This window comes from Antennarius striatus, chromosome 15 (genome assembly GCF_040054535.1).
Source record: "Antennarius striatus isolate MH-2024 chromosome 15, ASM4005453v1, whole genome shotgun sequence".
Classification (NCBI taxonomy): Eukaryota; Metazoa; Chordata; class Actinopteri; order Lophiiformes; family Antennariidae; genus Antennarius; species Antennarius striatus.
In genome coordinates this window covers 18,153,760-18,168,520 of record NC_090790.1, presented here as the reverse complement: position 1 = coordinate 18,168,520, position 14,761 = coordinate 18,153,760, and the positions used below count along the sequence as shown (strand labels likewise).

Genomic DNA, 14,761 nt, shown 5'->3' with positions numbered 1-14,761 from the left:
GAAAAATGGTAATTACAAGTTTTTCATTTGTATTTTAAAAGTATATGCGTTAGGCAAATAATTTATAGCTTTATCTGACAGACCGAGGAAAGATTCAAAGCAAAATGAGCTAGAAATTCGTAAACACGTGCCAATAAAGCAATTCCTGTACGGTTAGTGAAAATACGTCACCCAGTTAACATTATCTTCGTAGCCAAACCGTGACGTACCCCGGACAGCCTGAGTATGTCGTCAAGAATGACTGAATAAAAGCATCGAAGCTATTTCTCTCTTAAAAACCTCATGAAAGTTGTCAAATTTGTAATATCCTCCCAAGTTTTACCAAAAGTAAATGCTTGTAATGGTTCCGTCGGTATGTTTAAAGGGTACTTTATGAAACCTCGTGGTCCGTAAATGCAACATGTTGCGGGGGAAGGGTGCACCACTTAAATCCCTCCCCGGATTTGACAACACGCACGCACCTTTGCTGCTTGTAAACACAAGCTCACACGTGACATAGAGTGCCGAGCCGCGCGACCGCTTTGTCTGCGAGCGGACAAAGAGCGCCGCGGCTGCGTGAGTTAGTGAGCTAGCGCGAGCTTCGGCCAGACAAGCGGGTAGGTGTCATGACAACCCGGCCGTGACGGAGCCGTGTTTCCCCGGCTCGTTTACGTCGGTTGTGTCTGACCGCTTCAACTTCTAATGTCCGCACCGTCGGCGGGGATAACGACGTCAGCTCGCGAGCAGCTGGCCGCGCGCGAGCCAAACCGTCCTGCCTTTGTTTCCCCTCTCAGATTAGCTAATGGAGAGCTAGCTAGTGCTAGCTTCAGCTAGCGCTAAGCTACATCTGACTTTTGTAGCCGATATTGAACGCTAGCTAGCACCAGCTAGCATTAGCATCGAGAGACCCCCCCCTTTTGGCTGACTTAATCCGCTTTTACTGGGCGTCATGTCGTTCACAATGGAGGACAACTTGGAGTCCGGTTGGGTGTCCATTCGACCCAAAGTCTTCGACGAAAAAGAGAGGCATAAATTCGTCTTCATCGTGGCCTGGAACGACATCGAGGGAAAGTTTGCTATAACCTGCCACAACAGAACAATACAGAGACGGTCCACTTTTCTGGACCCGCTCCTTGATGCTGCCGTTGCCGATGTGTTCCCCACCCCCGGTGCCTCTGTGGCGGACAAACGCACAAGAAGTCCCGTCAACTCAAAGCAGGATGACATCCGCCAAACGAGTCAAGTTGGACCGCACTCTGTCCCCACAGGGAAGCCCACAACAAAGGCGTTCAAAGTCGGTAGCTCCAAGACGTCCGAGTCCCTGGACGCGCTGGGGTCCTGGGATATCGTGACACCGAAAGTAATCGATATTGAAATCGTGGACCCGGTCGATGCACCCCTTTCTCCGTATGACACAGACTCGGGGGACGGTGAGCCCGGCGGCCGGGAGGACTTCAGCTGGGCCCGGTTGTTCTCCTTCCAGGACCTGAGGGCAGCCCACCTCCAGCTGTGCGCCGTCAACTCCGACCTGGAGCCGTGTTTACCCCCTTTCCCCGAGGCTCAGTCCGGCGTGTGGACGGTGCTGTTCGGTACCCCCGGGGTGTCCCAGCGGGAGACGGACGCCCTGTGCTACCAGCTACAGGTGTACCTGGGTCATGCTTTGGATACGTGCGGCTGGAAGATCCTGTCGCAGGTTCTCTTCTCCGAGGGGGACGACACGGAGGAGTACTACGAGAGCCTGGGTGAGCTGAGGCAGAAAGGCTATGAAGATGCCCTGGAGAGAGCCAGAAGACGCATGCAGGAGGTGAACTGCTGTGTTTTCACTTATTTATAAGGGCTGTGAATGTTTTGTTGCTTTGTCAGTTCACACACGTCTTTCTAGAGTCCTAAAATAAGCATCACAGAGCAGTGAGATCCCAAAAAGCATGTACTTTTTGGAGCATAATTGTACCTCATGGTCTGTTTTTTCTTTCTCCCCCCCCCCCACTCTCTGATCTACCATCTGTTGCTGCTGCACGTTCTCTGGCCTGTAATATGAGCCGGTCTGGCCAACGATCACCCTGCAGCTGGCTCAACAGTTTGAAGGGAGTTAGTAGAAACAAGGGAGAACAATTCGAGGTGGAGCTTCAAACACCGATGCGTCACCACAGCTGTTCAGAATGGCTTCAGTTACACCTGAACACACACTTTCAGCTCTACAATCTGTTTTAATGCTCGTTGGAATGTTTACCAAGAGTAGATGAGAGGAAAATTTCAAGTAGAGCCTGTAGATACTGGTGGGAATTCTCACAATCATCTTCACCACTTATTTTTTCCCCCACTGATGACATCGCCGTGAACAGCTGGGTAACTGACCTGGAAGGAATTGTTTAATGACAGACTGTCTCCCTTGTTTTTTCAGATCGTTTGTCAGAAAAATCAAGGGACAATTCCACATTTTGTGGATGGTAACTTTGTGCAGTTTGATGATAATAAAATAATAGAGACATTATTTAATCCAGAGTAGCATCAGAGGCTGAAGCCTCTAAATCTTCTCGGAATAAACAAGAGTTTTATCATTACACAAAAGTTTAATTGGATAGCACGTGCTTTCTACAAGGGCATCTTTAATAAATCTTTACTACGGGTGTAATAAACAGACCTGGTCTCAGCAATACAGTCTGCAGGTATTAGAATGCTAAGATAGGAAGAAACCAGGATGTCTATTTTGCTGTTGAAGGAGAGTAAGTGACTCAAATTTGACGGTGAGGATGGCGCTAATCTCCAGTAAAGAACTTCTATGCAAAACCACCCACAGTTTCCTGATTACAGCTTCTCAAAAGTCAGGATTTCATTCTTGAGGGGCATTAAATGTATGTCTTTATGACAAGCTGTGTGAATAAATTAGGTTGGGTAATGGGGAATTAAAACAGACGTTTTCACTTCATGACAACATCATTAATTCAGTCAATAATCAACCAAACGTATGCAGCCAGTCGATAAACCTGCTCCTGCTAAACTGAGGCCACAGACTGGGATTAAGATATTATGTGATTAGAAGAGCATTACTTGAAGATGCTCACTGGCTGTCTACTATTATTTGCCCATGATGTGTTTGTGGCAGCTGGAGGATCACTGCTGTGCACAAACACGGCTTGAGTCTGTGATTACTGGGATAAATAAACATAACAGTGGAAAGCAGTCTGTGGACATTAGCCATACATCAGTCAATTATTGACTGAGGACTTGTAGTGTTTCCTCATCTGTGATTTTTTGTTTGTCTGACAGAATCAGGCACGCTGCTTGTCTAAAAACCTGACACGTTTCAAGCTAATATTTACCTTTTACGTTTTATTGAGCTCTCAGTTGCTCGTGGCAATGATAAAGAGGAACGTGTGAGCAATTATGAAACATACAACAGTAGTGTGTTTGATGAGTTGTTAAATCAAGAGACCTGTATTGGTGCATACTGTATTATTTGCTGTATGTGTGGCACAAATAATTTATTATCTTTGAACGTAAAAACATGTGATTCATTATGAAAACAATAATATGATTTCTCTAGTACCGACCACTTTTCGCAGTTGATTCAGTTTTTGAAGTAATTTTACCTTTGATTTGAAGCAGTGATATCATGTGGAAGGTATGTTAATCCTGTTCTTCATATCTCCATGATTACTTTTGCAGAAAATATTCAACATCATAGGGAATAAACCCACAAAAACTAACAGGAGGTTAGCAGATCTGAGTTCAGTTAATGTGTGTCGGTAGCTCTTGCAAAGAACATGAACATTTAGCGCTATTTGTAGGAAAGTTAGCCGGAAATCCCTTTTTGAATTTCACCTCTTGGTTTCTCTCTGCTTGGATCATAGCCAGGGCGTGTTCGTCTGTTGATACACTTCTGTGAAAAAGTCCTCCAGCAGGAATGAGCAGATTTACTACCGGCAAACTGGAAGAGTAGGTGGTAGGACTGCAGCAGGTCATCTGTCGCTCAAATCGCTCCAGCAATCCTGCACTTATAGACTAATTGTGGGGTTTACTTCCTGTTGAAGTAATGCTAAATCAACCGTGTAAACATTCATTATTGATGACATGTTGAACCAACCTGATCGACTATAATTTGTTCAACTCAAGTCAGTTACAAATATTTGTGATATATCAATAATAAAAGTAAAATGTTGATCATGAAGAAAGCAGAGAGTATAGGAAAAAGACCTGCTGAAATATAGTATTTTAGCATCCGCAGCTGTCTCAGAAACAATTGCTAAGTTAACATCAATAATTTTAATATTTTTGGAAAAAAAAAAGAACCAAAAATAAGTATTTAAAAATCTGATTCTGATTTTTGTGTCAGTCAGCTTGGTGCTTATCTATGTTTGGTGGTGATGTAACATTACCAAACACGTCCGGTCTAGCTGGTTTAAACAATTATTTAAATCGCTAATTTTTTGGAGCTTGTTGGAAAATCTGGGATTTAGGGTTGTATGAAAGAAAAAGATTTGAGTAAACAAAAATGTGTGAAAATTAATATTTTCTTCGAGGCAACTAATTTGTTCTTATTTTGACAAGTAATCCTATAATAATAGTGCTGTAAATTCAAAGCGAGCAGATGGGCCCTCGGGGTTGTTGAATTTTGGAATCGGCATTCAAAAGAAGTTGTAAAAGTGAAGCAGTGTCTGACGTTTATTTGCTTTGTGCTTGGTTATAAATATAATGGTGAACACTAGCTTTGCCTGACTCAAACCCGGTTAGTTGGTCCCGGGTAGCTCGGGGGGTTGTCCTGCCTCGTGGCGACTGCAGGGAGTCCGTGTCGGTGTTTGGCTGGTGGTTGCTAAGGAGACACAGATTCAAGGTAAACAGTAGGAACAGTGTTTGAGCTGAATCACGCTGTGTCTATCCCCATCCCCGCTGTCGACGGCTTTGGAAAAGCAGCCAGGAGTTAATATAAGAGTCTATTCATATCTGGAGCTCCTCGGGGCTTTGGTACATTTTAGTACAATCTCAGGCAGGAGTGAGGAGGTGTTTTCTACTGTATGAGTGGGGGGCTGGGGGTGAAAAGTGTGTGGATACAGTAGCCGTCCTCATGGGCTCATCTGAAAAACAATGAACGGTCTGTGGATGATGGGACACATGGAATGAATCAGCAGCATTTGGAGCCAATTTATTCTCATTGTATTTAAGTCAAACAATATAATTACAGTATTATTCCTGACCACACGTACCCATGGGCCTCTTCTCTCTCTCGCTCTCTCTCTTGCTTTACTCTTTCTTTTATAGATTCAGCCTGGATGTTTTTCCCCCCTCGAGGTTTAATGGAGCTTTTGTTTCCTTGTAATCCTGAATTAGACCCAGTTCATCCAAACCTCTAGGTTTTCCATCTCCACTCTTATTTTTAGTAACCGGTTTTCTTAAATAAGCTGTTTTTGTTGTACATCTGACAGTATTTCATAAAACTCCGAAACATTTGAATGAAATCAACTCTATTGATCCCATTGCAGACTGACTCTTGAATGTACTATTGTATAAGATGAAGAAAAACTCTAGTAGTCACATTTCTTGGTCTCATTGCTCAGCTGTTAAGACTTTCCTGTGGTTCCTCTATGTTGGGGCTGTGATATATTACACCTGTACTCATCTTCACCTACAACTTTCCGTCGTTCTGTCTCAGGTGTTGGACAAACACAGAGCCGTAGACAGCATGGTGGAGCTGCTGCAGGTGTACCCGGAGGAGGACGAGGCTCACGCAGGCCTGCTGGAGGCTACAACGCAGCTCTACCACTACCTGCTTCAGCCATTCAGGGACATGAGGGAAGTGGCGATGCTGCGCAGACAGCAGATAAAGGTAATGCACTTCGACACAGCAGCAAAATGCCATCTGTTTGAGGGGGAGATTTAAGCAGTTTAGGCCTTAATGGTAGCCGCTCGCTGGTCTGGACCGTGTGCTGCTGCCTCTGCTCCACCAGCGACGAAGCCGTTTTTCTGGTTTGGCAGTTTTACAAATCCAAAGTTAGCACTGGGAAAGGAGCCCTAAACCACTGCATGATAATGTCCTCCACTGAGCCTGCCCTCCTAAGCCTACTGTAATGACATTAGCTTAGCTGCTGAGGCTGTGTGTGATGATAATGATGGTGTAGTAGCCAGTCTGTGTTAGCCTGCATCTAAGGACTGTGGAGGGCAGAGGATCAGCCGGGCTTTCCCCCCCAGCCGCGAGCAGCTTAACAACCAGCATAAGTATTCTGTCAGCAGCCAGTAGACCACTCAGTAATTTTGCAGCTTTGGTTCTGTTTTCCTGACGCTCCATTTTTGTTGTTTTTCTTCAGTAGAGGCTTGAAAAGCGAATAAAATCTAATCTAATCACTGGCGTTCCTTCAGTTTCTGCTTATAGTTGGAGCCGGGCTTATCAAGCGTCTGGTCGGGTCAATGGGTCAAAGTTCCTCACACCTTTAATGCACATGTTCACGAGGATTCACTTGACTGTTTCACCTGTGTTTATCGCCAACATGTCGCGCTACAACGGACTCATGCAGCACTGAACAGCCTAGGGCTTCTTTATGGGATCTGTTAGCATAGAGACACGTACAGGGAACACAAGAGCTGGTGCAGGTCAGTGATGTGAACTTTGGGAACAGGTGACCCGTATAACTTCATGTACCAGATGCATGTTTGGCTCCGATCCACAGGGTGAGAGAAGATAATAACAATCAGCCTGGGTCCGGACGTCGTTAGCTTCAGCATTGTTGGAGCGACATTCTTCCAGAGCAGGATCATCCAGCAGGTTGTCACCAAGTAGCACGGGTGACTGTTTGGGTGTGTTTGTCCTTATTATAATGATGTTGGCTTCCAGGGTTGAACTATTTTAAACCACAGTCACAAGAGCACCGTCTTTGAATGTCACCCCCCCCCCCCACCCTCCGTTTCATCCTGTTTCAGAAACCTAGTTGGAGGCTCTGGATTAATGAAAACATGATTGAATTGCATCATGGGAAATGTAGTATCCTGTGTTTTGGGATCGTTTACTCATAATTTAGGCTTCAAGTCGAGATGTCTGCATCTGCTACTTCCTATTTATACATTAATCTCAACATCTGAGCTCCTCAGCTGAATTTAAACTACATTTTTACAGACATAAACCGAGGAAGTGGAGGATATGATGATTCAGACCACTTTCACCTGAAAACTGGCTGATTGAACTTTGTACGGCGCAAACGTTAGGAGTGCCGCCACCTGCGTCCCACAGGCTCGATCCTGCATTGAAAAACGAAGCCGCATGCAAATGAGTTCTCTGCTGGCCGAGGTGTTGGGTTTCTCCCAAACTGATGAGTCAGGAATCGTAGACATGCCCTCCTTTTGCGAAGAACGACCTGAGAGGCAGCAGAACGCAGGATGCTGTTATTTACATACAGTTTGCATCCTGATGTCTCAGGTAGGAGGGAAGGATTAGCGGCCGACACCCTGCTGCCCCTTGGAGTTCCAGGCGATTTGAATCCGTCAGTGTTCCGAGATAGAAGAGATGTTGATCCGGCTTTATGACGCACACGGCAGAAAGGTTTCCACTTCAATTTATGGTTTTAATTCCTTAGTTAATCATTGATGTAGTGGATCAGGGCCCAAGAAAACACCTCGGAATAAAAAACAAACTGTTTTCTCGTGAGCCGGAGCTGCGGTGGTGTCCTCTTACCTTGAAGGTCAGAGGTCAGCCATGAATTAAAGATGTGGTCTCGTCGATGGCAGCTCCAGTTGCTGCCTCGCATCCACTGCTTTGTCACACGTCAATTGATGTTGTGTCTGTTCCTTAAACACTCGCCGGCTGTTCCTCCACCTGTCAAGCAAATTTTACACAAATTCTGACTCATCACAAAGTTCTATATGCAAATGAGGCAGATGCACGACCCCCAGTCGAGTAAATAATGTCCCTCAGTGTTGAAGGGCTGCTGGATTATCACAAATTATTCAAAGCTCCTCCTGTATATCTTGAGAAGCATTTTTACAGATGTTTACTTCATTTCACATAAACTCATTTTCCAAACCGACACAACGTCGTGGTTTGAACCGTCACTCAAACGGGAGGAAACAGGATGGAGACCATTTCCAGATAAACATCAATACACTTTTAGCTATTTCAGTATTTGTGGCAGGAGGACGGTAATAAACAAATTACCGTCTGTGTCCATGGTAACGCTGCAGCGTGACTCATTAATGTGTTTACAGTAGTTACAATGGCGCACAGAGGAAGACGACACATCGGGCTTTTAATGCACACAAGGCAGTTTGTATCACGGGATCAGTTGAACAGCACATATTCCACGCGTCTGACCTCGAGTGACCTTGTCGTATCCCACCGCCACCAGGAAAACAAGCAGTTTTACTTGTTTTTTCTAAACAGATCTGTACCACCATGATGGATCCACGCTGTAACCCCCCTACCCCCACCTCCACCCCCCAGGTCTGGCGTCACTTCTATTTGCAGCCGGTCTGACGCGTCTGTGTTTTGTCACCAGCAGCTGTTGGTTGGAGGTGTTAAGGGAATTGGCTCACAGTTGCACCCCTCCCTCCCCCCACTGCTTTGTGCTCATGTTTTTGGTTGTACTCGAGGAGGGGGGGGGTGATGTTAGTCTCTCTGTAAATAAAGACCGGCCCAGTCTAGCAGACCGACATCCGTTTCTTCACCAACGAACACAATCAGCTCCAACCTGCTGACGATGACCTGACACACCAACTCTGATTAAAGTCTAGTTTAGGAACTCGCTGGTTCCCAGTCAACTTGTTGACTTGTTCTAGACTGTATCCCAGAAACAACTCTGAACCACTGAGAACTCTCAGATCCAGATCTTCTGGTTCTACTCCTGTAGCTCCACTCTCTAATCTGTAGGGATTTTTCTTATCTCCATTTCTGTCCAGGCGGGTGGAAAAACTCCCAGAGGATCTGAGAAGTTTATAAAAGTGTTCTTCTTCATGTTCTGCTTCATGTTCTGCTTCTAACTTGTTTTTTAAATCTTGCTCTAGTTCTGCCGATGATGTTTTTAATTTCATCTGCGGGTTGTTTGGTCGCAGATTTAGTTTTGATATTGAGATGTTTCACTTTGAACAACATCAGAAAAAAGCTTGAGCAGCAAATGGTTTAAATGTCACAAGAGTCTGATGGTGTGACCCGTCACCACATGGAACAGTGTGACCCGTCACCGCTTGTTGTTGTGTCGGTGTGAGGTTCTGGAGCCTGCCTGCCGTTCACATGTGTTGGTTGTGCATCCTTCCTGTCTGAGGAGATCTGAACAGTGAGGTCAGAGTTTGAAGTGAGCAGAGTTGATGTCTTCTTTCTCTTTTAACTCTGGTTTCTGAATCAACCCTCCTCCCCTCGCTCCTGCTTTCAACCCTAAACCCCTCCCCGTACTTGCGCCTCACGTGCAGATAGATCGCACAAACACACTGAGAATTCTGGGTAGCATAAATCACGGCCTTCTGAGACTTGTTGGTGATTTCTGCGGTTCTGCGTTTCTGAGCTCCTACACACATCTGTTTTACATTCAGATATGAATACATGGCTGTATGAGAGGAGGCGTGTCTCTGTACATTTTGTTCCGTGTGGTCTTTTTTTTAAGGGGAGGGGGGAGGGCTCCACGTGGCACTGCTGTTTCATCCTTTCCCACGCTTTTTCACATGGCCTGACACGAGCTTGTGAAACATGACCTCCGACAGACGTGTGCCACCTCTGGAATAAACTTATTCCAAGTGTTCTTGGAATAAGTTTCCAACTAGTTTTGTCTTTCTTTTTAAATCCAGTCTCCTTTTTTATTTTTTACTTCTTCTTTTTTTTGTAGTGGTGCTCAGCCCAGTAGGACACTGGGTTAGTGTCACTGTAAACAGAAACACACTCAGACATGCCTCTGGTCACTGCTCGCTCATACCTCCACCTGCTGGTGGGACAAGGAACTGCAGGCTGGTGCTCTCGAAGAGACAAGCAGCTGGTTTTTTAGCCACTGAATTAGCATCACGTCCTCTTTGCAGTGCAACCCGGTCAAACCCAAACACACAAATGTGATATTTTTAAGCTGTATGACTTTCAGAGAAAATGCTTGTGATCGTTTGCTTATAAACATCCACACATTTATCTATGGTGACTCAATCGGTGCTGCGTTTAACCTGCTTTATCTTCTGCTCTGACCCTCGTCAGATCTCTCTGGAGACGGAGCGTCTGGGTCCCCGTCGTGTGGAGAGCCTTAAAAAAGAGGATGAGGAGTGGCAGAAGAAGGCTCACGCTGCCGTGCTTTCCATTCAGGACTTGACCGTCAAGTTCTTTGAAACCACAACACGAGCGCAGAAAGGTGAGAGCCCAGAGGAGTGCTCGCTCCTCGTATGTGAAGCAGCGTCTTTACTGTGACCTTTGAACCGTTGTGCTGTTTGTTTATTCCATAACAAAGACTGTTAACGCAGGGATTCAAACCAACTTCCCTCATCGCCAGCCTCTCGAACACTTAGTCCCCCCTCCTGCAGAGGTATTTCAATCCTCAAACATCCCAGCTATGAGCGATTGTGAAACCGGTCAGCTGATTTCTGCTCAGACAGAGAACAGGCCTCACTTGCTGGAATCAAAGAACTCAAGTCCTTTAAAAAAAGAATTTTATTTCTATTTTTAGGCTTTTGAGTTAAACATTGATCTATTTATTGGAATAATATTGAATTATCTTTCATGTCACAATGTTTATATGAGAATGATATAAAAAACAGCTGATACAAGGAAAAACTGTTCAGAATGACTTTTATCTTTCGATCACACCCGTGTTGCAGCTCTGTATGAACGGATGCGTGCTGACCAGAGGAAGTTTGGGAAGGCTGCATGGGCGGCGGCGGTGGAGCGCATGGAGCGGCTGCAGTATGCCGTTTCCAAAGAAACCCTGCAGCTGATGAGGGCCAAAGAAATCTGCCTGGAGCAGAGGAAGCACGGTTTGAAGGAGGAGGTAAAAGACTAAGACAGACAAACACTCGCACACGTGGAGAGTCGAGAGAAAAAAGGAGGATCATGTGTGAAAAATGACCTCATGGGTCAGATATCCTGCTGTGGAGTGAATAACATCCTGCTGTGCAGTCGTGACTCGCTGGGGTCACATAGTTGCTTTCCATGGAAAGATATATGAACCAAATATTTCCCGTTGGGTTGCATTGAAAGTAAATTCATTGGGAACTGTCCCGGAGTGATGACGCTGTGTTGCTGTGGTTTTCTAGATGCAGAGTCTGAAAGGTGGAGAGGATGCCATGCTGCGTCTGGACCAGCTGGAGGCGCTGTACTACGAACTGCAGCTGCAGCTGTATGACATCCAGGCGGAGGTGTTGCGCTGCGAGGAGCTGCTGCTCACGGCTCAGCTGCAGAGTCTGCGGAGGCAAATGACAGGTGAGGCCAGGGTGAGGGGACGTTTGGCGGCGATGCGTTGACGGGAAAATTCAGAACCTGGTTTTTGTTTGGCGTGCGTCCATGAAGCTGTTCTGATGTCGCACCAGAGCGCCAGGATGAGGTGGTGTACTACGACGCCTTTGAGAGCCCCGATGCCATGAAAGTAGAAGAAGGCCCCGCGAGGCCGCCGTCCCCCCTCGCAGACGAAGAGCTGTGCGCCCTGCAGCAGAGGACGCGGCAGCTGGAGGCTCGCCGGGGTCGCATCACTGCCAAGAAAGCCTACCTCAAAAACAAGAAGGTGAGTGCCGACGACCCCCGTTTTCACGTCAGCTTGCGCGGTTTTGGTTCAGGGCGTCAGACGTGTGTTCTGTTTCCTGGTGAACAAGGAGATCTGCATCGTCAACCACAACCAGAAGATACAGCAGCGTGAAGGAAGCGGCTCCCTGCAGACGATGCTGCAGGGGGGAGGGGAACGGGAGGAAGATGATGACGAGAAGAGGAACGCCAGCATGAGTCAGGAGAGGCAGAGGACTCTGGACAGACTCCGCAGCCTCCAACAGGTGAGGACTCGGCTGTCCGATCACCTTTGACCTCTGGCCTGGCATCTGACTCCTTTCTGCTCTGACTCTCTTCACAGCGGTATCCAGGTCAGGTGACTCTGAAGTCCAGCCGAGTGCGTGTGAGTCAGCCCCCCGGCAGGAGGAGAGCGGGGCAGACGCCCAGCACTCAGGCAGCCGGCGTTCAGACCGACATCATCTCAGATCTCCCAGAACTCTCTGCTCCTCCCCCACCCAACGGCTGCGACGGCGTGTCCTTACCGACGGTCCAACTCCAAAGTCTCCGCTCGCCGCCTCCCTTTCTCTCGCTGCCCCCCCTGCCAGCATCCCAATCTGTTCTTTCCCTTGAGCCTCCTGCCCTTCCTCCTCCTCCTCCTCCTCCACCGCCTCCACCCCCTCCTCTAGCATTTCCTCCAGCTGAGGATCAGCAGCAAGTCGAGGAGAAGGAGACGCCCCCTTCACCGCGCCATCACAGCTGCCAGTCCGAACCCGCCTCTCTACCTTTGGCTCCGTTTTCGCCTCGGTTCTTCGACAGCAGCCAGCTGCTGACGGCGAGGAAGAAGCTGAGGAAGACGGCGTCGCTGGACTCCACGCAGTGGAGGAGAGGTGAGGAGGAAACCGTCACGTAAAACGTCATTCAGAACACGTTTGGTCCATTTCAATCCAGGATGGTTAAACGACCCCTTTTTCTGTCTCCAGCGACCTCCCCCATGGACGAAGTGCTGGCCTCTCTGAAACGGGGCAGCTTCCACCTGAGGAAGGCCGAGCTGCGAGTGCTGGCCCCCGACCCGGACGACGACAGCAACAACATCTTGGCTCAGATCAGGCAGGGCGTCCGGCTGAAGAAGGTCCGGACCCGGCCGGAGCAGCAACGCCACGCCAAGACCTTCCCCCATTCTGCCGACGCTCTGACGCGCAGCATCCACGAGGCCCTGAGGAGAATCAAAGAGGCTTCCCCCGAGTCAGAGTCCGAGGACGAAGGCCTTCCGTGCACTGACTGGGAGAACTAGTTCACGTCTGTGGACCCGTGGAGCGGACAGGCTAGGGTTGATCCGCCTGGAGCCAGCAGCCGGTGCAATTTGAACAAAAACCTCCTTTTTTTAACGATCGGGAAGTTTTTATACGACTGCGAGGTGTTTGTAAAGACGGACCACCGATCTGTTGTTTTTTTTTACATTGTTGTTGCTGTGGATTTCACGCCGAAGACACAACGCCAACCTCTCATTACGCCGAAGTCTTACTGTAGCCCGCTGTGATGGGTTTGTTTTAGGTGTTCTGTTTTGTTTACGACTCACGACACCGCAGTAAACCATCGGATACTTCACTGAAAACGTGTGTTTTACACTTTTACATCCACCCGTTTGTACTGTGTGTCTGAATTTGAGTGATGCTAAAGTTTCCTCCTGCAGAAGTATAATGGTAATGGTACCGACCTGCCAAAGCATTTTAGGAAGAATAATTCTTTATCGGTGAAGCAGTCTGTTTTACATTTACTGTACTTCAGTATGAATGCTGATCGACTTCATGGGGGGAGATATAAACTTTTAGAGGTCACAGTGAATTTAATCCAGCTTCAGTTGTTTTCCAATCGTTGCGTCTCCCCGAGATAGAACACATCCAGGAATTTTTTTTTTTTTTTTAAATCTGTTGTTAAAAAGGGAGACGAAAAAGTTTAAGGCAGATTAAAAGCTGTACGGTTAAAATAATTCAATTAGAGTGGGAATGATTTACACGGAATAATTTTTAAAAAAACAACATTTTTCTTCTTGTGCAAAGTTACAATTTGCTGCCTTTTTTAAAAAAAAATTTCAGCCGAAGGAATGAAAGTCAGTCACTTTTTCCTTTTCTTTTAGTAAATGATGTATGTGATTACTTGAGAGGATAACCTGAAGATAAGTTGATGAACATTATGTTTTTATTTAAAATGCTTTAGGCTGTCTGCAGAAGATTCTTCTTCTCTGCAGCCCCGTCAGCTGAAGTGTGAGGTGTCATCGCCCTCTGCTGGTTTACAGATGCTGCCTCCTGCTCACCAGACATGACGAGCGTCATCACTTTTGAAGTTGATTTTATTTATGTTTTTATCAGCCTGAGAGTCTTCTCTCGTTCCACTGCCTTGTTTATTTTCACGGATTTGTTTCCCAGATTATTTACTTACTGTGTTGTTGTTTGCTGTGAGTTGGATTACATGTTAACTGTATTGTAAAATGAAATAATGTCCTGTCGTGCACTGACTGACAGCTAGATTTAAAGGGATAGTTTCACATTTTTGGGAGATAGATTTAGATTCTGGGGTGAGATGAGGTCAGTAAAGTCATCTGAGTCTTCAGCTGCAGCGGAGCTCATTCCGAGTCTTAAAGTCACAGCTGTGAGAATCCAGCATTAGAGATCTAAACGATATTTGATTTGTTACAGTAGCTCCCAAAATTTTTATTTTTTTCCCCAAACATTAACATACCAGTTTGACCTTTATGACCTTATGCATGTGACTGGTTTAGGACGAACCCATCACAACGTAAGTGCAATAACGAAGATGATCATTCTAAGAATTATACTGTAATGAAGTGTAAATTGTGCAAAAATATATCCGCATGCCTAAATGTATTGAAGTATTTATTAAATCTTATTTGAAAATTTTTTAAGCGTACAAATGTAAATGTACATTTTTTTCTTTCCTATCATGACAACATTCCTTTCTGCTTTCTATTTCTTTTTCCCTTTTAAAATAAAATTAAGCACCAACAAATTGTTTGATTCTTTAATGTCTATTGTCAGATGTTTCTTCTTATTCACCCTCTAGGCAGTTTATAAATGTGTCAAAAAAAGGACAACTACATTACTTTCATTTGGTTTTGTTTTACTATAA

General features: G+C 46.1%; 1 protein-coding gene across 1 annotated transcript; it reads left to right on the top strand.

The window, feature by feature from the left end:
• Positions 1-14,532, top strand: jmy (junction mediating and regulatory protein, p53 cofactor). Its single transcript, XM_068334202.1, has 9 exons — positions 1-1,783; positions 5,627-5,800; positions 10,127-10,277; positions 10,741-10,910; positions 11,176-11,341; positions 11,449-11,639; positions 11,728-11,901; positions 11,979-12,504; positions 12,598-14,532. The coding sequence occupies exons 1-9, from the start codon at positions 929-931 to the stop codon at positions 12,906-12,908; spliced, it is 2,718 nt and encodes a 905-aa protein (XP_068190303.1). The 5' UTR covers positions 1-928; the 3' UTR covers positions 12,909-14,532.
• Positions 14,533-14,761: the final 229 nt, after the last annotated feature.

Coding starts and splice junctions, on each gene's coding strand:
- jmy (XM_068334202.1), top strand. CDS start 929: ATGTCGTTCACAATGGAGGACAACTTGGAGTCCGGTTGGGTGTCCATT. Junction 1,784..5,626: donor CCAGAAGACGCATGCAGGAG/GTGAACTGCTGT, acceptor GTTCTGTCTCAG/GTGTTGGACAAACACAGAGC. Junction 11,902..11,978: donor GACTCCGCAGCCTCCAACAG/GTGAGGACTCGG, acceptor CTCTCTTCACAG/CGGTATCCAGGTCAGGTGAC.